At 43.8% G+C, this 22,073-nt stretch overlaps 1 protein-coding gene across 2 annotated transcripts in view; it reads left to right on the forward strand.

Moving 5' to 3' along the window:
* ppp1r14ab (protein phosphatase 1, regulatory (inhibitor) subunit 14Ab) overlaps window positions 1-22,073 on the forward strand; it is a 123,489-nt gene that overhangs the window by 78,839 nt on the left and 22,577 nt on the right. Inside the window, exon 4 of one of the 2 annotated variants that reach the window (XM_034168235.1) lies at window positions 11,029-11,991. The exons of the other annotated variant lie outside the window; for it this stretch is intronic. Coding sequence (XP_034024126.1) covers window positions 11,029-11,241 — 213 coding nt within the window. The 3' untranslated portion in view covers window positions 11,242-11,991. Of the gene's footprint in view, window positions 1-11,028; window positions 11,992-22,073 lie in introns of those variants that run through there. 2 annotated transcript variants of the gene reach the window in all.

Raw genomic sequence — 22,073 nt, forward strand, 5'->3', positions numbered from 1 at the left:
TAACACCTTCTACCTCCCGAGTGATTTTGGGCTTTCCATGGATGGTGAAGCACAATCCCCGGATAGATTGGCCGTCTGGGGTTGTGACGCAGTGGAGCGAAACCTGCCACCGGGAGTGCTTAGGATCCTCGGTCCCTCCCGGCACTACGGCTAATGAGGAGGTCAAAGTTCCCCCCAATCTATCGGCGGTGCCAAAGGAGTACCACGATCTTGCTGACGTTTTCAGCAAAGATCTGGCGCTCACTCTTCCCCCGCACCGACCGTATGATTGTGCCATCGATTTGGTCCCGGGCGCTGAGTACCCGTCCAGTAGGTTGTACAACCTCTCACGTCCGGAACGCGAATCAATGGAGACCTACATTCGGGACTCCTTAGCTGCCGGGCTGATCCGAAACTCCACCTCCCCGATGGGTGCTGGTTTCTTTTTTGTGGGCAAGAAAGACGGCAGACTCCGTCCATGCATTGATTACAGAGGGCTGAACGAGATCACGGTTCGCAACCGATACCCGTTACCTCTGTTCGATTCAGTGTTCACGCCCCTGCATGGAGCCAAAATTTTCACTAAATTGGATCTTAGAAACGCGTACCACCTGGTTCGGATCCGGAAGGGAGACGAATGGAAGACGGCATTCAACACCCCGTTAGGTCATTTTGAGTACCTGGTCATGCCGTTCGGCCTCACTAACGCCCCCGCGACGTTCCAAGCATTGGTAAACGACGTCTTGCGGGACTTCCTGCATCGGTTCGTCTTCGTATATCTGGACGATATACTCATCTTTTCCCCGGACCCTGAGACCCATGTCCAGCATGTACGTCAGGTCCTACAGCGGTTGTTGGAGAACCGGCTGTTTGTGAAGGGCGAGAAGTGCGAGTTCCACCGCACTTCTTTGTCCTTCCTGGGGTTCATCATCTCCTCCAACTCCGTCGCCCCTGATCCGGCTAAGGTTGCGGCGGTGAGAGATTGGCCCCAACCAACAAGCCGCAGGAAACTACAGCAGTTCCTTGGCTTTGCAAATTTCTACAGGAGGTTCATTAAAGGTTACAGTCAGGTAGTTAGCCCCCTGACTGCCCTGACCTCCACCAAGGTCCCCTTCGCCTGGTCGGATCGGTGCGAAGCCGCGTTCCAGGAGTTGAAACGCCGGTTCTCGACTGCACCAGTTCTGGTGCAGCCTGATCCTGATCGCCAGTACATAGTAGAAGTGGACGCCTCTGACTCAGGGATAGGAGCCGTGCTGTCCCAGAGCGTGGAGGCTGATAAAGTCCTCCATCCTTGTGCCTTTTATTCCCGCAGGTTGACCCCAGCTGAACGGAACTATGTCGTCGGCAATCGGGAACTTCTTGCGGTGAAGGAGGCTCTTGAGGAATGGAGACACCTGCTGGAGGGGGCATCATTGCCCTTCACGGTTTTCACAGACCATCGGAACCTGGAGTACATCCGGACCGCCAAGCGGCTGAACCCCAGGCAAGCCCGCTGGTCTCTGTTCTTCGGGCGCTTTGACTTCCAGATCACGTATCGCCCCGGGACCAAGAACCAAAAACCAGATGCATTGTCCCGGGTGCACGAAGAAGAAGCCAAAGCGGGGCTGTCGAACCCCACCGAGACCATCATCCCCGAGTCCACTGTCGTGGCCACCCTCACCTGGGACGTGGAGAAGACCGTCCGGGAGGCCCTGACAAGGAGCCCGGACCCGGGGACTGGCCCCAAGAACAGACTGTACGTCCCACCAGAGGCAAGAGCTGCCGTATTGGACTTCTGTCATGGGTCCAAGCTCTCCTGTCATCCCGGAGTGCGTAGGACCGTGGCAGTAGTCCAGCAGCGCTTCTGGTGGGCGTCCCTGGAAACCGACGTCCGGGACTACGTCCAGGCCTGTACCATCTGCGCCAGGGGCAAGGCAGACCATCGGAGGACGACGGGACTCCTCCAACCCCTGCCAGTGCCTCATCGCCCCTGGTCTCATATCGGCCTGGACTTCATCACGGGCCTCCCGCCGTCCCAGGGCAACACCATTATTCTCACGATAGTGGACCGGTTCTCCAAGGCGGCCCACTTCGTGGCCCTCCCGAAGCTCCCGACGGCCCAGGAGACAGCAGACCTCCTGGTCCACCACGTCATGCGGCTGCATGGGATACCATCGGACATTGTATCAGATCGTGGTCCCCAGTTCTCTTCGTAGGTGTGGAAGAGTTTCTGTAAGGAGCTGGGGGCCACCGTGAGTCTCTCGTCCGGGTACCACCCCCAGACCAACGGCCAGGCAGAGCGGGCTAACCAGGAGTTGGAACAGGCCCTTCGCTGCGTCACCTCCGCGCACCCGGCGGCCTGGAGTCACCATCTGGCCTGGATCGAGTATGCCCATAACAGCCAAGTCTCGTCTGCTACCGGCCTCTCCCCTTTTGAGGCATGTTTGGGGTACCAGCCCCCATTGTTCCCGCTGGTGGAGGGAGAGGTCGGTGTGCCCTCGGTCCAGGCCCACCTCAGGAGGTGCCGCCGGGTGTGGCGGACCGCCCGCTCTGCCCTGTTAAAGGCCCGGACGAGGGCCAAAACCCATGCGGACCGCCGACGTTCCCCGGCCCCCACATACCAGCCCGGGCAGGAGGTGTGGCTATCAACAAAGGACATCCCCCTCTGTGTGGACTCACCCAAGTTAAAGGACAGATACATCGGACCATTCCCCATCCTCAAGATCATCAACCCGGCCGCAGTGAAGCTCCGACTCCCAGCTTCACTGCGGGTCCACCCTGTTTTCCACGTGTCCCGTATCAAGCCACACCACACCTCGCCCCTCTGTGCACCTGGACCTACGCCGCCTCCTGCCTGGCTCATCGAAGGGGAGCCTGCTTGGACGGTCCGCAGGCTCCTGGACGTCCGTCGTAAGGGCCGGGGGTTCCAATATCTGGTGGACTGGGAGGGGTATGGACCTGAGGAACGCTCCTGGGTGAAGAGGAGCTTCATCCTGGACCCGGCCCTCCTAGCCGATTTCTACAGACGACACCCGGACAAGCCTGGTCGGGCGCCAGGAGGCGCCCGTTGAGGGGGGGGTCCTGTTGTGTGCGCCGCTGAAGAGGAGGTACTGCTGGCCCACTACCACCAAAGGGCGCCCTGCTTGGAGTGCGGGCTCCAAGCACGAGAGGGCGCCAGACCCAGAGGAAGTGACAGCTGTCACTCATTACTCCAGCTGTCACTCATCTACACCACTATATAAGCCGGACTGCAACTCCACCTCCCCGCCGAGAAATCGACTACCAGTACCAAGGTAATTTCTCTGCTGACTGACACATTGTGTAACCAACTGAACTTTTGTTGCAGCCGTTTTCCTGAAGTGTTGCCTTGTCTGGAGGATTGGCGTTTGGTGTGACAGTGACGGCTTCACCTCGCACCCCATCCCAGATAAGTGGTAGATCAGGAGCTGCACGAGTGTGTGTGATTTGGAGGTGGAGGTGCTCCCTCCTAACGGTGTCTGGACTGTAAATTACTGAGTGTGCGGACTCACACTCACACATCATCTTTCTGTTTTCTGCCAGCAGTACCAGGGTCGACAGCCGAAGACAGAGGCCACCTGGGGACTCGGGACTTGGCGGCTCCGGTGTTCTTCAGACCGTTGGTGGTGGAGGCCGTGTGGGACGCGGCTTCTCTCTCGTCGGGCGTCTTCTATCTTCGAGCCTGCCCACACGTCACCTGGTGTTTATTGACTGTGAAAATTACGACACATTTCGTTGTGTATTATCACAACATTAAATTGTTACCTTTTGGCTTACTCATTGTCCGTTCATTTGCGCCCCCTGTTGTGGGTCCGTGCTACGACACCTTCCCAACAGTGTTAGGATTTCTACACAGTGATCCAACTTTCAAATCTAAATTTTTTTCTACTTTTGCCCAATGGTGTTTGGCCACTAGTTTGGATTTGGATTCTTCGTCTTTTTTTTTTTCTTTTTTTTTATGGAAGTTCTGATTTACAGAATGTCATGATCTGGCCCTTTAGTCCCTGCTGGTATTGTTCTTGACCCTCTTCATCTTTTATGCTCTGAACCTTCTGTGTTTAGTCACGTCCAGTTTTCATGGTCATGCTTCGGTTGTAATTGTTTTGTTTGATTTACTCTCTGTGTATCATTTGCTTACCACATTTATAGTTTTACTTTACTGCTTATTGTTTTGCTTTCACTCTTGGTCCCTTTAGTTGTTTTAGTCTTAGTTTTGTTCTGTTTATCACATTTATTGTTTTATGCTTTAGTCTCAGGTTTTGGTTATTTATCTTGTAGTGTTTCTTATCAGGTTAAGTTCTGTTTGTTATTTATTGTGCTTTTCTATAACCTCTGGTTTTGTTTGCTTATCATTTATTTTCTAGTTAGTCATTTGTCTCTTTGTCCTCTTTAGACTAGTCACAGTATTTCTTAGTTCTGCCCCTTTTTGTTTTGCTCACGCATTATTGTTTGTCTAGAACACATCACGTTATTCTGTTAGTTCTTCTGTCACCTACTTATCTTGCTTTGCACCACTTTTGTTTTGCCCTCCTGCACGCTCTTGCCTTTTTTCTCTCTTCTTTGTTCACTTAACCACACCTCTTTCCAGAACCTTCCACACACCTGCTTCACATCAACCTGATTAGTTTGCTCCTCTTTAAAACCCTCACAGTTCCACCGCTGTCTGCCCGATTGTTGACTTTGTTCACTTTCTAGCCTCTCGGTCTTGTTCAGTTTGTTTGTGTGTGTTTTGACCTTGCTTTGTTGCTCCGACCTTCGCCTTGCCGTATCCTGAACTCTGCCTGTATTTTGACTCTGCCTTTGTTTTGCCTGCTATATACCTCGACGCTGTGTGAACGAACCCTGCCTGGTTTATGGACCACGTCCCAGCCTGTACCATGTCTGATACATCTGCTTCCATGTCTGACTACCTGTGTACTGAACCCAATGCCTGGTTTCAAGATAAAGCCTATTATTCAACTAAACCAACCATGCCTGTGAGTCTGCATTGGTCTCCCACTGCTTCCGGTTTCAGCCCACCACCAGCCCTGATAGAACAATCGGGCCAGTACCAGGAGGCCGCGTACTCAGACCCAGAACTCAACATGTCAGCACTTAAAGAGGTATTCGCAGACATAAGATTCTTTTTTACCTGCTTTTGCCATGTCAATTCTCTAGGTGAGAAATTTGACTATCTGGATCAGGCTTGGGAAGTTGTTCTAGTAAACACCTGGCTTTATCGCTACTTCCCTGATCTAGAGGATCTGGACAATTTGTTTGCTGCAGAGAGGCTACCTGATTGGGTCAAACATCCAGAGTCATATCTGCAATTCACTCGCCTGCCACAAGATGATGACTCTGACTGGACCGACATGGAAGAGGATTCCTCGTCAGAAATGGAGGATTCATCACTCCAGAGCAAGGCAGAATTTTTGTTCAAAATTCAGGATTTATTTTTTGAGTTCATGGACAGTCCAGGCGAGCGGAGCAAGCAGCGCATTTTGTCTACTGTAGATCAACTACTCCTCACTGCTCCGGAAATGGTTTCTGCATTCCCTGAGTTAACCAAAACAAAAGCACTATTCAAGCAAGGTAAGCTGCCTACCTGCGTCGAGGACCCGATGGACTTCCTTTTTGAAGCAGACATCATAGCCAGTCTTAACACACCTCGCTCCATTACGCTGTCTGACGCCGCAGTATCTCCTGCTTATTGTCACCCGCCGTCCTCTCAGACGATTCTTGCATCATCTCCAGCCTCGTCTTCTGCACCAGTTCCGGCTCCACGGCGCTCCACAGTACGAGAGCTGGTAGAGCAGCCCCGGACAAGAGAACTGTCTCCACAGCCAAGTTACACACCGAGATTGGCGTCACCTCTCCCACCTCCGGTCCCCACTCCACGTAAGCTGGGGCCACTTCAGCTGCAGCACCCGGCTCCGATAGGCTCTGCTTCCCGAAAGACTACAGCTCCAACGGTGCCTGAACTCTTGATGGAGGAAAGTTCTCTGGAACCATCAGCTCTGCTTCCAGCTCCTGAACCGACTGTCAAGCCGTTCGGAAGTTCCATGTCGGTGCCGCAAATTGCAGAGCACGAGCTCAGCGATTCAGCTACAGCACCGGAAGTGACAACAGCAACGCTAACGGCACTTATTCAAGCCGTTCTGCCCTCTTCGGTCTCACCAACCACGGCTTCTGTGGGAACTATGACGACGAGCATGCTAGTCGGTCCTGCCTCGGCGGTGAAGGCCCCAGATGAACGTACTCCGATGAGTTTGACAACAACGCTGACGTCATCAGCGCTGCCTTCTCAGCCTTCCTGGAAGCTCTCGCCTCAAGCCACGCCCATGACACCTGCTTTCTTCTCAGTGAAGCTAGAGTCACCGTGTTCTTTTGCCACTCCCTCAACGACATTGAAGCTTACGTCACCGGGATTTCCTGCCACGCCCACTCCTACAGAGCCATTGCCTCCTGCCCAACTGTCAGCTGAGTCCTTGGAGACGTCCTTTGGAACCAACAGTCACCAAACAGTAATTGTTCTTTTGTTTGTTCACTCTTTGATGATTTTCCTTTTTAGTTTTTTGTTTAACCCGTTTTGCATGCAATTTTTTGCTCCACTACTAAGCCTGGTTTGGTTATCTGACAATTCATGCACCCAGATTTTGACAGTCATTCTCAACATGCTCTGTCTCAAGTTTATTTTGTTTCTCTTGTCTCCTCACAGCTTGCCCTTAATTATGAGACATGTTCACCGCAAACAGCTTTGCTTGATTGCTACCTCCGCTGAGTTGTTTATGAAGTTGCCTGGAATTTGCATGTCTTTTCAGCGAGTTTGTCAATTTTTATGGAGTTTAATGAAGCAAATTCTCTTTTCATGTCAGAAATCCCTTGGCCTTTCACACAGTTTTGTTTTTGACGTATCTGTTTTTGATTTTTCCCAAAACCTGTTTTCCTGGGTATGCTATCTTCTACATTCACTCAGAAGGCTGCTCAGCATCCCAAAAACATGTTTCACTAGTTTAGCTGGGTTCAGTATCCCCCTCCATCAGGTCCAATGCCAAATACGTTCTTTGATTAACCGATGTCTTGGTTCATGTTTGTCTCGGTTTGTGTTTTTCTACTGTCCAAATAATTGTAGACCTGGAGGGGTTCTTCAATATTTTTGGATATGGTTTAATACAGCTTATTCCTCTTATTGCTATTTAGTTCGCTTTTCTGGTTTAAATTGCCCCCTACGTTTGTTTAGTTTGGGATGTGACCTTGTACGTACTTTTTTGACACGATTTAGCGCCCTATGTCGTCTTTTCCTTATGTCTATTATTGCATCTGGCCTTCACGGAACTTCTTCTGCCTGATCATTCACAAGATGGGCCTCCTGAGGTCTCCTCGCACTGTAATAGGCCTAGTGGTCGCCCTCCAGACTTCCCCATATATCAGTATAGGCCTCCGGACCGTTCCCCTGGTTATCATTTGGGTTTCGGACCGCCACATGGTTTCCCGCCGAGTGTTCCATGTTAGTTCAGCAGTTCCCTGCCCTTTGTCCCTGCTGTTGCTGCCCTCCGGCGGTTCCCCCCTCCACCCACCCATTGTCGGTCTCTTTCTGTAGTTCTCTGGGGACTGCCGGTGTCAGTCCCTTGGGAAGGGGGTACTGTCATGATCTGGCCCTTTAGTCCCTGCTGGTATTGTTCTTGACGCTGTTCATCTTCTATGCTCTGAGCCTTCTGTGTTTAGTCATGTCCAGTTTTCATGGTCATGCTTTGGTTGTAATTGTTTTGTTTGATTTACTCTCTGTGTATCATTTGCTTACCACATTTATAGTTTTACTTTACTGCTTATTGTTTTGCTTTCACTCTTGGTCCCTTTAGTTGTTTTAGTCTTAGTTTTGTTCTGTTTATCACATTTATTGTTTTATGCTTTAGTCTCAGGTTTTGGTTATTTATCTTGTAGTGTTTCTTATCAGGTTAAGTTCTGTTTGTTATTTATTGTGCTTTTCCATAACCTCTGGTTTTGTTTGCTTATCATTTATTTTCTAGTTAGTCATTTGTCTCTTTGTCCTCTTTAGACTAGTCACAGTATTTCTTAGTTCTGCCCCTTTTTGTTTTGCTCACGCATTATTGTTTGTCTAGAACACATCACGTTATTCTGTTAGTTCTTCTGTCACCTACTTATCTTGCTTTGCACCACTTTTGTTTTGCCCTCCTGCACGCTCTTGCCTTTTTTCTCTCTTCTTTGTTCACTTAACCACACCTCTTTCCAGAACCTTCCACACACCTGCTTCACATCAACCTGATTAGTTTGCTCCTCTTTAAAACCCTCACAGTTCCACCGCTCTCTGCCCGATTGTTGACTTTGTTCACTTTCTAGCCTCTCGTTCTTGTCCAGTTTGTTCATGTGTGTTTTGACCTTGCTTTGTTGCTCCGACCTTCGCCTTGCCGTATCCTGAACTCTGCCTGTATTTTGACTCTGCCTTTGTTTTGCCTGCTATATACCTCGACGCTGTGTGAACGAACCCTGCCTGGTTTATGGACCACGTCCCAGCCTGTACCATGTCTGATACATCTGCTTCCATGTCTGACTACCTGTGTACCGAACCCAATGCCTGGTTTCAAGATAAAAACCTATTATTCAACTAAACCAACCATGCCTGTGAGTCTGCATTGGTCTCCCACTGCTTCCGGTTTCAGCCCACCACCAGCCCTGATACAGAAGCGTATTGCATTCACTGGATGAAAAAAAAAATTGACTACTGATCTCATAATTATGAGAAAATATCTCATAATTATGAGAAAAGATCTTGTATTTTTTTGTATAATTACAAGAAAAGCTCAGGTGTCTAAATTGTTTTATGTATATATTCCGTACTTCCAGTTCCTCAGTAAAGAAGCAGGCTGAGCTCAGCCGATGATAACACACTGCAGATAACACAAAGTGTAGATTTTCCCCTGAAGTGCTCCCGGATGAATGTCCAAGGAGGAGCATGGGGCGTCTTCCAGCTTTCACTCACACCGCCCCACCGACTGCCGAGAGGACACAGCACGGCTCACTCCCACCCGGGCGAATGCCAGTCTGTGGGCCCTGTGCCCCGCCTCTCTCCACACTTTGAGTGCGCTGTGGTGTGTGATCACAGTGCAGTGTCGGAGGTTACAAAGTGGCCAATTTTTGATTATGACTCGGGAATTCTCACGCTTGTCTTTACCGAGGGAATGGAAGTACAGAAGCACATTGTACGCAAGTGATACAACACACACACACACACACAATAAATAAATAAATAAAAATAAAATAGCCTGATCTTGTAATTACAAGATCCTGATGTCATAATGGTCAGTACAATTTTTTTTTTTTTTTTTTGGATGGAGTTTTTCAGTGGCTCTTGGATAATTTGGGGGAGCTGAATCTGAATCTGGTGTTAGTTTTTGCCAATCACATCATGTTTTTGAGATATGAAAACATATTTCTGGTATCAAGCATTGAAACAAAAGCTGTAATCTTGCACACCTTTCAGCGCTTCATAAATATGAGTCTGAGAGCTGTAAAGTTCATTGGAGAAGCAGCTGACCTGCAGATAAGTGTACAAACACATCTCAGTGTTGTGTAGTTAACACAAAGTTATTTATTTATTTTGTTTTCAGTTAAATAGGTGGTCAGTTTCTTATTCAGGGATTCTGAAAAAAAATAATATCATTGCTGTTTTTGTTCACAAAACCTTTTTCACACGATGTGAAAAGGCAGAAGTGTTTGACTGTGAAGTGGGTTGGAGCTTATTCAGTGTGAGAGTGTTGACATTAACCAGAGAAGTGAGGCATGTAAACACCTCGTCCTGTTTACTGATGTTTCCAGACAGAGTGCTCGTGACTGTTGGACTACCCCACTTCAAGGTGCAAACGAAGTCCAACATATTCATCATCTTGAGTCATATCTGTGATCTAATTTGTGATGTGTTTGAGTATTCTGTCATACATATGTGGCAAAACGGATGAGTTATCTTAATTATGAGACAATTAGAAATGAATAAACATGAATAAACAGGTCAGACTTCTGACACCAGCCTGGGAATGTCATCCAGGGAATCCTCCAATTACAATAAGTCCAACTCAAGACACACAGAGTAGGTGGTTCCAAAATACAGAAGAGTTTATTAACATTAAAACCATTTAAAATATCAATTTATTAATCCTAATTTTAAAAATATTTAAAAAACGAATCCCCAGTGGACGGCACAGGCATCCACTCCTTTGAAGGACCACTCAATGGTGGCAAAGCGTCGCACAGGCTATCCACCGACCAGTGTTGCCAACTTGGCGACTTTCTTGCTAAATCTGCCGACTTTCCAAACCCTCTTGACGACTTATTTTCTCAAACGCGACAAATCTAGCTACTTTTCCTGGCATCACTGAAGACTTTTCTGGTGTTTGGCGACTCAAAAGTGAAAGCACTTATTGATCTTGTGTCTGTTCTCACCGAGCGACAGCGGGTCTCCCCACCTCCGCCGCCGCAGCATGTACTACAGCTTCAAAGCCACAGAGCCCAAAGCACTGAGTGGAGGGGTCTCTACAGTCCACATTCAAACACGCACGTGCGATGCCTTCATGGCTGTTCCCACACTGAATGGCAAACCTGACTCAGACTCAGTCAGCCTACTTTCCTCGTTTGCTGCACTGTGACTAATTAGTTTCCAGATTTTGAGGATCCCTGGCCTTGAGAAGTTATTTTATTTTGAGGAGTGATAGCCAGTTTTAATGGCAAAATAAATAAACAAACCAAGAATCACTTTTTGTCTCTCCCACAATTTCATTTTGGGTTGATGTTGTTTCAAATCTCATTTAAGATCAAAGCAACCATTTTGATATCTTGAATCAAGATCATTTGAGAGTCAGATGCAAAGATAACAGACCTCCCCCTGTCCTTTTGTTGCTCTGTAGAGGTCATGATGCAGGTCTCAAACCTGAATACTCTGTGATTTAAGACTAGAGGACGTTTCTACACCTTTTTATTTTAACCTCTAAAGATAAATGTTTGTCAAAACAGTTTCTAAATCTTGATGTTCTTGATAGTTCAGGTCATCTTCTTCTCCCTTAGGTCTTCATCAGTGAGTTGGTGTTGAAGCTTCATGGTTACAGAAGCAGGAGGACCTGCACAATGATGGAATTGACCTCCCTCAGCTCCATATCTACCCCACCCGCCCCGGATCAGCTGAAAGGGAGGTGCTGCACTGATAAAGCAAATTCACCCAGCCTCATCCTGGTCTCAAGCACCCACAGACTTATCCTGCAAAACACAGCCTCCAACTAGGACGAGCTGGATGAGAAACAAACCTAACGTCTACGTCTTCATAAGCAATCCCTTTTAGCCAGTAAGGAGGTGCTGCACTGAAAACCCAGCATACACAATGGTATTTCTAACTTAGAACACGCATTGCTGTGGTGTAAAACAAACACACCCACTGTAACCCTGCAACACACAGACTGTAATGGCCAAGCTCAAAGAACCACGAGCTGGAAAAAAATGTATCTAATGAGCCAAGAGTTCTTGAACTCTTAGCCCACCGATCGCCACACTCAAGACTAAATGGAAGATGTTATTCTGAAAATGAACTACTCATTAGTTCCTGAAATCCAGAAGGGCACTTGTACACCACATGCTTTCACCAAGTTGTGGCTTTTCTGCATTACAAAAACATCTAAAATCCACATCTTGGTTTTCATCAATACCAAAAATGTAAGTGCTTCTGCCTCCTGATAAGATTGATCCTTCCACCATATTTTGTGAGAAAATTATTGGAAACAGAAGTCATCCTGCAGAAAACAAGGAAACAAAAAGCAGTGAAATACAATGATAAAATCCTCATTTGAACAATGCCACAAAGCAGAGTGTGCAGGAATGCGGTGCAGTGTAGTGTGCCTTGACTAGACAGAGTGGCGTCAGCTCAGAACATTGCGCCATTTTGGGTTCAACTGCACTGAACTACTGAATGAACCTACATGTGTAATGTTTTCAAGTTTTTAAACTGGTTTAACCACAAACAGCAACACATCCAGGTACAAGTGCTATCAAATAAATATAAAAATAGTTAAGGTATCAATTTTGCAGAAATTTACAGTTTATGGTGATTTATTTAATTAATTTAAAGCCTGATTTATGCAGCTGCTGCTCTGTAACTCCGTGTCATGCAATGACTTGCGTGACAGTTTTAAAGTTCTCCGTCTCTGGATTATGCTTTATTCTGGACTAATTTGACCCTCAACAAGCTTTTCTTACTACAATCATCACTTCCAAATCAAAGGTAAGCTGTACATTTTCCTCTTTTATCGACTGCTGTAAATGTGCTGACTTTTCTGATCTATTTGTAATCAGCGTGCACTGTAAAAACTATTAAAATATGATGGGAAACAAAGAATTGAAAGCAGAAAAGTGTCAAATCACAGCCCTTTGTGTCTGATTTAACAGGTGCACGTCAGGCTTCAGGTCCCAGTCTGAACAAGGAAAAAACTAAACAGTCAGACTTTTAATCACAGAAATGACTTCGGTCCCAATTTACTCAAATGGGCGAGTGTCAGAGCTGAACTTTAATTTGTACTTCTGCATGTCCAGACTGTTCGGGGTTTTTAATGGAAATACATTGGGATCGGACGGGACATTTTATCTGATATGAGCGAAAAATCTGTTATATGTATAAAACACACAAAATCTGTTATATATGTAAAACAGACAAAATTAGTTATTTGTATGTAACAAATTAGTTAAAATGAGGAGGCGCTGAACATCTACGGGGAATCCTGAATTGGGACATGCGCCTCATTTAATGACTGGGTTAAAATTTCCTCTGAAATTTTTTTTCTGCCAAATGTATTTGATCCATTATCAAAATGTAATCTGCGTGCACACTGTAAAAATGATTCAAATATGATGGGAGGTGAAGGATTGAAAGCAGTAAAGTGTGGTGAAATCAATGTTAAATCAGCCTTTTGTGTCTGATGTAACAGGTGCACATCAGGCTGTGGCTCCGAGTCTGAGTATGGTGTGAAAAAATAAACGGCTTTTAAAATAAATGGCTTTTAATCACAGAAATGACTCCGGTCCCAAATTTTTCAAATGTTCGGATCTGAAGGGAATCTATACATCTTGAAGCCCTTGCTGTGTCTGTTTGTGCATCCAAATGCACAATAACATGGCGTTCTCAGCGAATAAATAAAAAATAGCTGCATGGAACAGTTTTGAACCCATTTCTCCGGCTTTGAACCCATTTCATGTATAACCGAACCTGCGTGTCTTTGGATGTGGGAGGAAGCCAGACGGAACCCACGCAAACACAGGGAGAACACGCAAACTCCACACAGAAAACCTACAGGTGGGAATCGAACCCATGACCTTCTTGCTGTGAGGCAACCGTGCAAACCACTAAGCCACCGTGCATGCCATCTTAACATTTACTCCAAGTTAATTGTTTTAAAAGGTCCAGAATGCTGGGGATTACTTTTTCTGTCCTTGCGTGCTTCAATAACTATCTCAGGGATAAACATGTGCACTTCTATGTTTTTCCTAAGAATGCAACACTTAGAAACAAGTGGATCTGCAATATTGGAAGGACTGAAAATAAGAGAGTTTAGTAAGTTCAAGCTGACATCAACCCACCGAGTCTGCAGCAGCCAGAAAATTTACATGGTAGACACACCAACAGTTTTTCCACTCAAACCACTTTTATCAAAACCACCAATATAGTAGTTATGTCCACATCTTGCAACAAAATCACGGCCACCATTTGAGGCCATGTATATAACCTCTAAATGTGTTCAATTTACCTCATCACTCATAAGGTAATAACTCCTCGAAGCAAGTTAGTCGGAACTTGCCTCTCTATCAGATCCTTTTTCTTGTCTTTTAAACTGACAGTTCTGCACATTAACCATCTTTTAGTTCTGCTCCTGTTGCTGCCTTGAATAGTGAGTTAATAACAGCTCCAGGTTCGTCTTCTGAGTCCAAAATTGGCTTAAAAGTACCGCATCTCTGTTTACCTCCATGGACGCCGGCTGTAGGTATAGAGAACACCTCATGATGCATTGTGCGAGGGATATTTCCGGGCATGCGCACTGACACATGCAATCCCCCTATTGTCATTGAAATTGTCGTAAAATTTTTCATTCAGGTTTAAACTGTCAATGCACAGATTTGAAAATGAAAACAGTCCATATCAAACTATTGATCAAGTAATATAATTGTTAAAGGGGTCATATGCAGTGATGCCGGTAACGCGTTACTTAGTAACGCGTTACTCTAATCTGACCACTTTTTTTTTAGTAACGAGTAATCTAACGCATTAATCTTTCCAAATCAGTAATCAGATTAAAGTTACTTCTCCATGTCACTGTGCGTTACTATTATTTTTTCATTGTGGGTCGATAGCAGCATTAAACTTGGTCTGTGGGCAGGAGGTCGGGGTTTGACTGAACTGACCACTTTAAGTGAGCTGTGAGCTTTTCATCCGCGTTTTTTTGCAGCTGCTCGACTCGTCCTCACCTCTTAAAGCGCGGTGATCAGCACACCTGCACTGAGCTTTACAAAGACATTTTTATACTTTTTCCCTCCTTTATTTAGAATTCTGAGCTGAGCCGCTCCGTATCGTCTCGTTAAAAACAGCTGATCCTCCGCGACGCGTCAACAACTAACACTGTTTTCCACTCAAATGCACCTAAACTCTCTTTCTGAGGACCACATGATGTGAAAACGCAATAAAACTTTCTTACCTGTAAATCTGGTCCTGTTTTCTGCATAAATAAATGTTATCCATTCTTTGTGCTCAAACGCCAAAGCAGGGGTGAATCCAGATGGAATGGGGGCATGGGGCAAGGATGTGCCCCCCCCACAACACCCCTAGATTAAAGGTCCAGTTTTGAAGCCGTTTTGTACTACAACTACTAATACTGCTTAAAATAATAATAATTTCGACAAGTAAAATGTTTAGAGAATTTAAATGTTAGAAAAATGTTAGAATTTAACAGTTACATTTATAAACAATGTAGGTTTGAAATTGCAAGTTTTACTGTTACAGTGCTGTCAACAGTTAAATATGAGGTCAAGAAAGAGGTCTTTATTTTACTTTTTATAAAACAAGTATTTGTTTTCATTGAAGTCAAGAAAGGGTGACTATAAAGTGAGTTTTGGCAAAACAGGTATCATTGTCATGTTGATGTGGGTTGTTGTCGGCAGCTGGGGAAAGTAACTAAAAAAGTAACTAGTAATCTAACTTAGTTACTTTTACAATTGAGTAATCAGTAAAGTAACTAAGTTACTTTTTCAAGGAGTAATCAGTAATTGGATTACTTTTTCAAAGTAACTGTGGCAACACTGGTCATATGGCACTAAATTTTTAAGCTACCTTTTATATTTCCATGTATTTGATGTTTCATGTTAAACATCCTCAAAGTACCACAATACTACAACTGCTGGAACAGAAATTCTCCTGTTATAAACAGAATTCACTACTGACACAGCTACTTTTAAGCTTCTGTGACATATGTAAAAGAAATACCCACAATATACATTAACACACACGCTCAATGGCCCAGGAATACCACTGTTTATCAAAAATCATAGAAAACAACCCTGATATGGAAAGTGAAAGTCTTGGCCAGATCGTCATTGTACGTAAGAATAAGTTCTTGGTTTACTTGGTTTAAGTAAAGTTTTAAAGAAGAGAAGAAGAAGAAAAGTGCTGCATCATAACATAATGCCATCATTTTGTTTTGTACTTTGAATGAGTTGCTAAATAAATATGAAAACACAATTTCAGATTCTTTTGCTTGGGAAGCTTTAATAACAACAACAACAAAAAACAGAATTACAAGATTTGCCGTATCACAATATTTCCCACAATAATGGCAGTATGACTTTTTCATCAAATCGTGCAGCCGGTTTCTCCACTACAGTAATGCAAGCGTGATGTTTTTTGTGAGGTTTTTGTTTGTTTGTTTGTTTGTTTGTTTGTTTTGACAGCTGACCTTGTTTCAGTTTGATCAAACATATGTCTGTTTGCAGTGTAAACAGATCTGATATCTCACCTGTTTACATGAAACTCCTTCACACCACTTGCTGTGTGGTTTTCAAAACATCTTGTCGTTTTACAAAATTACCTTTTAAGACTGTTTGTACATAGCTTGATTTTTTTCTTTCCAGTTTAGAAAGAGACTTAAGTGTATTATGTGTATTATTGTGTTTCCTTTTGTGTTGTATCATAAAATATCACACACACACATACATGCTGTCGTCATGTATGCTTGTACTTTCCAGATCTTTCCTCAACCTTGTATTTGTAGTTTTCCTACCTTATGATATGGTACATGTCAGTTGATACCTTGCATTGTTTGTCATTGATTTGGAATAAATCTTCATTTGACTGTTTCGTCCTGTCATTAAATCCAGAAATAAGAGAATGACAGAGAGAACCATGTTAGTGCTGACATGAGGGGAGCTCGCACACCGATCAGCCATAACACTGTGACCACTGACAGGTGAAGTGATTAACATTGATTATCTTGTTACATTGTCACCTGTCAGTGGGCAGCATTGGGCAGCAGGTTAACAAAGCAGGAAAAACACAGATACATAAAGATCTGAGTGATTGATAAAGTCCAAGTTGTGATTTCTGGATGAATGATCATCACCAAACTGCAGCTCATGTGGCATGTTCCTAGGCCCGGTTTCATAAATCAGTCTAATATTTTAGTCTACTAAACTTACTTAGTTGACTAAGGTTAGTCGCCTAACATTATCCATCTAATCACCGTTTAACTTCAACGGCTAAACTTGTACATTAGCCGTCTTACGTTAGTCAATGATTTTCATGAGCATAACGGCCTTGTGAGTGCCACTGCCAAGAAACGCCTCCAATGCGCAAGAGTTTTGTTTACTTCCGGGTTGGTCATTGTCATGAACTATCCAGCCTTTGTTTCGTAAACTGGCTTTATTAACATTTACAGAAACATATGAACTGCAGAATGACGTGCTTATCTCTCAGTCTAGCTGTTCTTCTTCTACATACTTACAGCACTTCCATCAAGACTTTTTGTGCACACAACGCTGCTCAGCGTTAATAGCGACGCCCAGTGGCTAATGTAAGAAAAGTCCAGCATACCAAGACGGTGCCAGATACCACAGCACACCTTCAGATCTCATGGAGTCCATGCTTTAGTAGATCAGGATTGCTTTGACGGCGAAAGGGAGACCTACACAATATTAAACAGGTGGTCACAATGTTATGGCTGATCAGCATAACTCCTTCATTGACATTGTCCTGCCACATGTGATGATGTCTACGAAAATGATTTTTCCCTTGTTAACATGGCCTAGTTTGATCTCATCATCTATTTTTATTTGTCCAAATATTGCCGTGTAATGATGACCATACATCCAAGTGAAATCTGACTGCAAGACCAAAGCTACATCTCAACATGGACCATGACTGTCCATCTATCGATCTATCTATAGCTGTACTTACCATTTTATTAGGTAGTACTCTTAAGTTGTTCTCTGAAGTGTATATACAGTAGATATAAAATCCGCTACTCAGAAACTGAATACCTCTGCTCATGTAGACACTGTCAAGAGGATCTGCTGAAGTTCAAATCAAACATCAGAATGAAGAATAAAAGTGATTTTAAATTATTTTGAATGTGGCATGTATGTTGGTGCCAGTTGAGCTGGTTTGTGTAACTGCTGATCTACTGGAACTGTCATACACAACCATCTCTAGGGTTCACAAAGAATGGTACAACTATTTGGTTCTTTAGGATAAAATGCCTCATTGATGGCAGACATCACATCAGAGAAGAACAGCCATGTTGGTTAAAGCTGATGGAGAGACAAGAATTACTCAGATAAGTAAATGTCATCTCATTGAATGTAGGTAGGCAACAAAAGCTTACCAACCTCTTTTGGTGGTAAGATTTGAAGGACGACCAAAATTGTCCCATCCAAATTACAATTAGACACAATGCAACCACTCCGTAGGACCAACTTCAGACTCTTGAGATGCTGCCTCAGTCAGAGGAAAAAGCAGACCCTACTGAGCATGTTTTTTTTTTTTGTCTGGGCATGGGTGGAATTGAACTCCAGACTGACTTGCTGTGAGGCAAAAGGGTTACCATGATGTTTTGCTTTTCTACGAGGCCTCGTGGCATGTGTCTCTTCACCTCCCAGGCACACAGTTCAAGTACTGGCATGCCGGCATAAGTCCAAAGTGCAGACCACTACAAACCACCAACTCCCTAATAACCACATGTTACAATCAACATAGGCTGGAGAGTACCTCTGGAAGCCCAGTACCTCGAACCTTGAAGCAGATGGACTGTGTCACTTCTATCAGCTGTGACGGGGATACTGATGCTACAGCAGGCTTAACAACACTATGGAAAAAGGTTATCAGGTCTAATGATTCTCAGTTTGTGTAAATACACTTTAGCACCCTCTTTTCTCACTTTATTTCTGTTTTCCCTTTGGGGTTAAAAGCAGCACATATCTTACACGTGGTTTGCAGATGGATTGTTCTGTTCCACAGTTTACCTGCATGGACTGTGCAAATGTAGATCTGTGACCTCTGAGCTTTCCCTTTTCACAAAAAAACCTTTATGCATTTCTTTATATTAAATGATGCTGATAAAAAGGAAAATCCCAACAGTTCTCTCATTTCATAAAAGATATAAACAGGGAATGCTTTTAAAAACCCAGATTATGGGCTCATTGTACATACAGTCCAGAAGTCATTGTCATCATTGTAAATTACTGCAAAATACAATAACGTTTGAACACTTGTTTCCTTCTAACAACTTGGGCATTCTAAAAATGATCGATACATTCAAAGTTCAAACATACAACCAGCGCCTCCTTGTGTTCTAACAGGGTATCAACAATAGCACATTTTTTTGTTTTTGTTTTTTGTTTTTTTTTTGGTGGGGGGGGGGGTGTCTCATATTCTCTTGTGTTTCTTTCTAATCATGAATTTGCAGTTTTCAGGAGAAAAAATATGGCATAAAATGGCATTCACAGTGATATTTAACAATTTTAGCCTCAAATAATAAAATATCACTTATATAAAGCAATAAGTCATATTTAAAAGCACTTTGCATGTCTCACCTGCATGCCAGTGGGATTGTTTTTTCCAGTAAAACATAAAATATTTGTATACTTAAAATGATCTTGACATCCATCACAGCCAACTCAGTAAGTATACTGACATGAAATTTTCATGAGATGTCCGTAACAACCCAAGAAATCAACATATGCAAAGAAAGTGAAACAAATATGTAGAAAAATTTATATGTAACAAGAGCAATCAGAGATTTCTGACGTCTGCCAATCCAGATCCGGATCACCTCCAAATTCAGTGAAGTCTTCCATGCCCTAATATCTAGTAACAGAGAACGGAAAGGGAACGTTAGACTTTGGTTCTCTAAAGGTTAGGTTATAACCAAACCAAAAGCTACCACTTAAAACGTTCCCTTTGGTTACAGCAAAAACCAAACAAAGGCTAACGTTCCTTGAACTTTTAGGGAACCACCCATATGAAACGTTAGCCAGTAGTTACACTACTACCACCCCACAATGTAATGCTTAGTTGTTTTTCGGTTGTTTTGAAAACCAGTGCTGGCAGTTTTTGTTTCCTTGATTTTTACACTAGGCCAGCCTAGTGTGACATTTTTCGTTAATTTCTTATTATTCATTAATTGCTCATTATTATTGCACCAAAGTGCAAAGAGTAAATACAAATGTATGATATTTGTTTTAAATTCAGTGAAATGGAGACAAGCTACACAAACATGGGTCTACAAAGAATGCAATGCCATACAAAGTTAATTATGTTGTTTCATTCCAAATAGGCCCATTTATTGTGTGTGTGTGTGTGTGTGTGTGTGTGTGTGTGTGTGTTGTGTGTGTGTGTGTGTGTGTGTGTGTGTGTGTGTGTGTGTGTGTGTGTGTGTGTGTGTGTGTGTGTGTGTGTGTGTGGTAGGCAGGAGTGCCTGATAATGCAAGTTTGGCTGCTAAGATTCCACATATTAAATGGCCGATTAGCTGGCCACTGCATTTTATCTTCTGCAAACATGTTTCAAGATAACATTACTGGTGCTGGATTTGGTGGACCCCTTGCAACAGTATTTTCCCCTGATGATTTGGTGTGCATTCTCCTTTTTCTCTTGGCTATGAAAAACTGTGAGCATACCACTGTATTAGTGCAGCCTTCATTCATTGTTTCTCCATTCATTGTTTTTATATCACATTAATTTAACCAAAGCTGAAATAGAAAGTAAAGTACGCTACAATAAAATAAGTATACATGTTGAAAGTTGTATGAAGTCAAGTAGACTGCAATAAAAAGTAAAATGTGGATGTCTCAATAAGTAGCCTATTCCAAACTGAGTTTTAAATTCACACAAAAATAACTAGACCATGAGTCATTATGCTAATGCCTACTTTGCCATTCAGAGGTAAATGGCTGGGCTATTAAGGACAATTATGTATTCATTCTGGCTTTTGGGAACTGATTTGACCAGTTTTTGTTTTTGTAACAGACAAAGCAGCTACAGCAACACTTTGCAAGTCCAATAGATTGTCTTGCCGGCTGATTGCCCACCAGGTTGCCTGATGTGGTGGGGGGTGTGGCTGTGAAGACATGGATAATTGGGGTGATCGCAGTGAACAGAATCAATTGCCTTCGGACGCAGAGAGCACCTTTTGGATTCTGCTTGACGACAAGACCTGGGATTCAATCTTGAAAAGGTGACATTCATTTTTGTTGACTACTTAAAGGTGCACTGTGTAGGATGGTGGCCAGAGTAGGTATATTATGGCCACTATGGCATACTATGCTCATTGAAACTGTGCTGCCTATTGCCAAATTTGATCTTTTCATGAACATTTACTAAATAATAAACTAATATTTACTAGTATTTACTAGTATGCCTGTGTTGTGAACTCACAACAGGCTGTGATGATTGAGGAGCCACAGACACAAACAAATGTTTTCTTGATGGTCCTGCATGATTTTTAGGTTTTTAACTTGACTTTTTACCTTTTTTATACCTTGACTTGATTGTGAATGTTTTTGATGCTGTGTACTGTATAGAATTGAATAACTGCATTATATAAACACCTGACACTGTCTTTGGAAATTCAATTTGTAAGATATATAGGTCTCTTTTTCTATGCTAATTTTGCCTTTTTTATTAACAGATGAGTTCCACTGTGGTTGAGTTTATGGATAGCGCAATGGCAGTGGTGCCATCCACATGGCTGGAGACGACTGCTCAAGTAAGCGGTTTATAGTTTTGTTTTGTTTTTTCTCTTTTCATTTTAGAGTTTTTTTCCCACCACACTGATTTCACATATGATTTTCTTTTTCTTTTTCTTTTTTTTTTTTTGACCAAACAGGGGGGCTTACAGTGCTCGTGGACAAACGTGGACAAACGTGAACGTCCGTAAGCGGGTGATGAACCTTGCTGCACCCAACATCAGCTGGGCGAAACATCCTATTAGGAAAGTATGGCACACAACAGGTGAGCTATGCACTATATTGAAAAGATTGAAAAGTTTTCTATGCATGGAAATACAGCTTTGTTCTTCTACTTTGCTCAAAAATCATCTCCTTACACAGATAACTACAAGCTGGCAGACAAGAAATGTCTGCAATACATGGAGAATTCATGCCCACAGACTGATGATGGCACAGCCAATAACGGAAAAAGAGTGCGCAGGCCTCCCCGGACATATTCCTCCAGTGAGGGTAAGGCCTCTTCAGTACAGACTGAATTATGTACACAATTCAATATTTGTTTCCCTGTTGGTACAAATTATGGTCTTTCTTTGCAGATGAGTCGCCTCCACAGCCAAGGAAGCAGGCCAGGACTGTGGGTCCATGTGAAAGCCCAGTGGGTAAGTTTGTCAAATCATCTTACGTAGCTTGGTGCCAATATCTTTGCAGAATAACCCAATGCATGTTATCTGACTAATCTAACTGGTTCTTCGTTTCTTTTCAGATCTACACATGCCTCCATCACCATCTGGGAGGGGCGAATCCGGGGGCCGCCATTCGCCGTATTCTATGCCAGGTGGCAACCAACCACGTCCTGGGGCAGTAC

This window comes from Thalassophryne amazonica, chromosome 4 (genome assembly GCF_902500255.1).
Source record: "Thalassophryne amazonica chromosome 4, fThaAma1.1, whole genome shotgun sequence".
NCBI lineage: Eukaryota > Metazoa > Chordata > Actinopteri > Batrachoidiformes > Batrachoididae > Thalassophryne > Thalassophryne amazonica.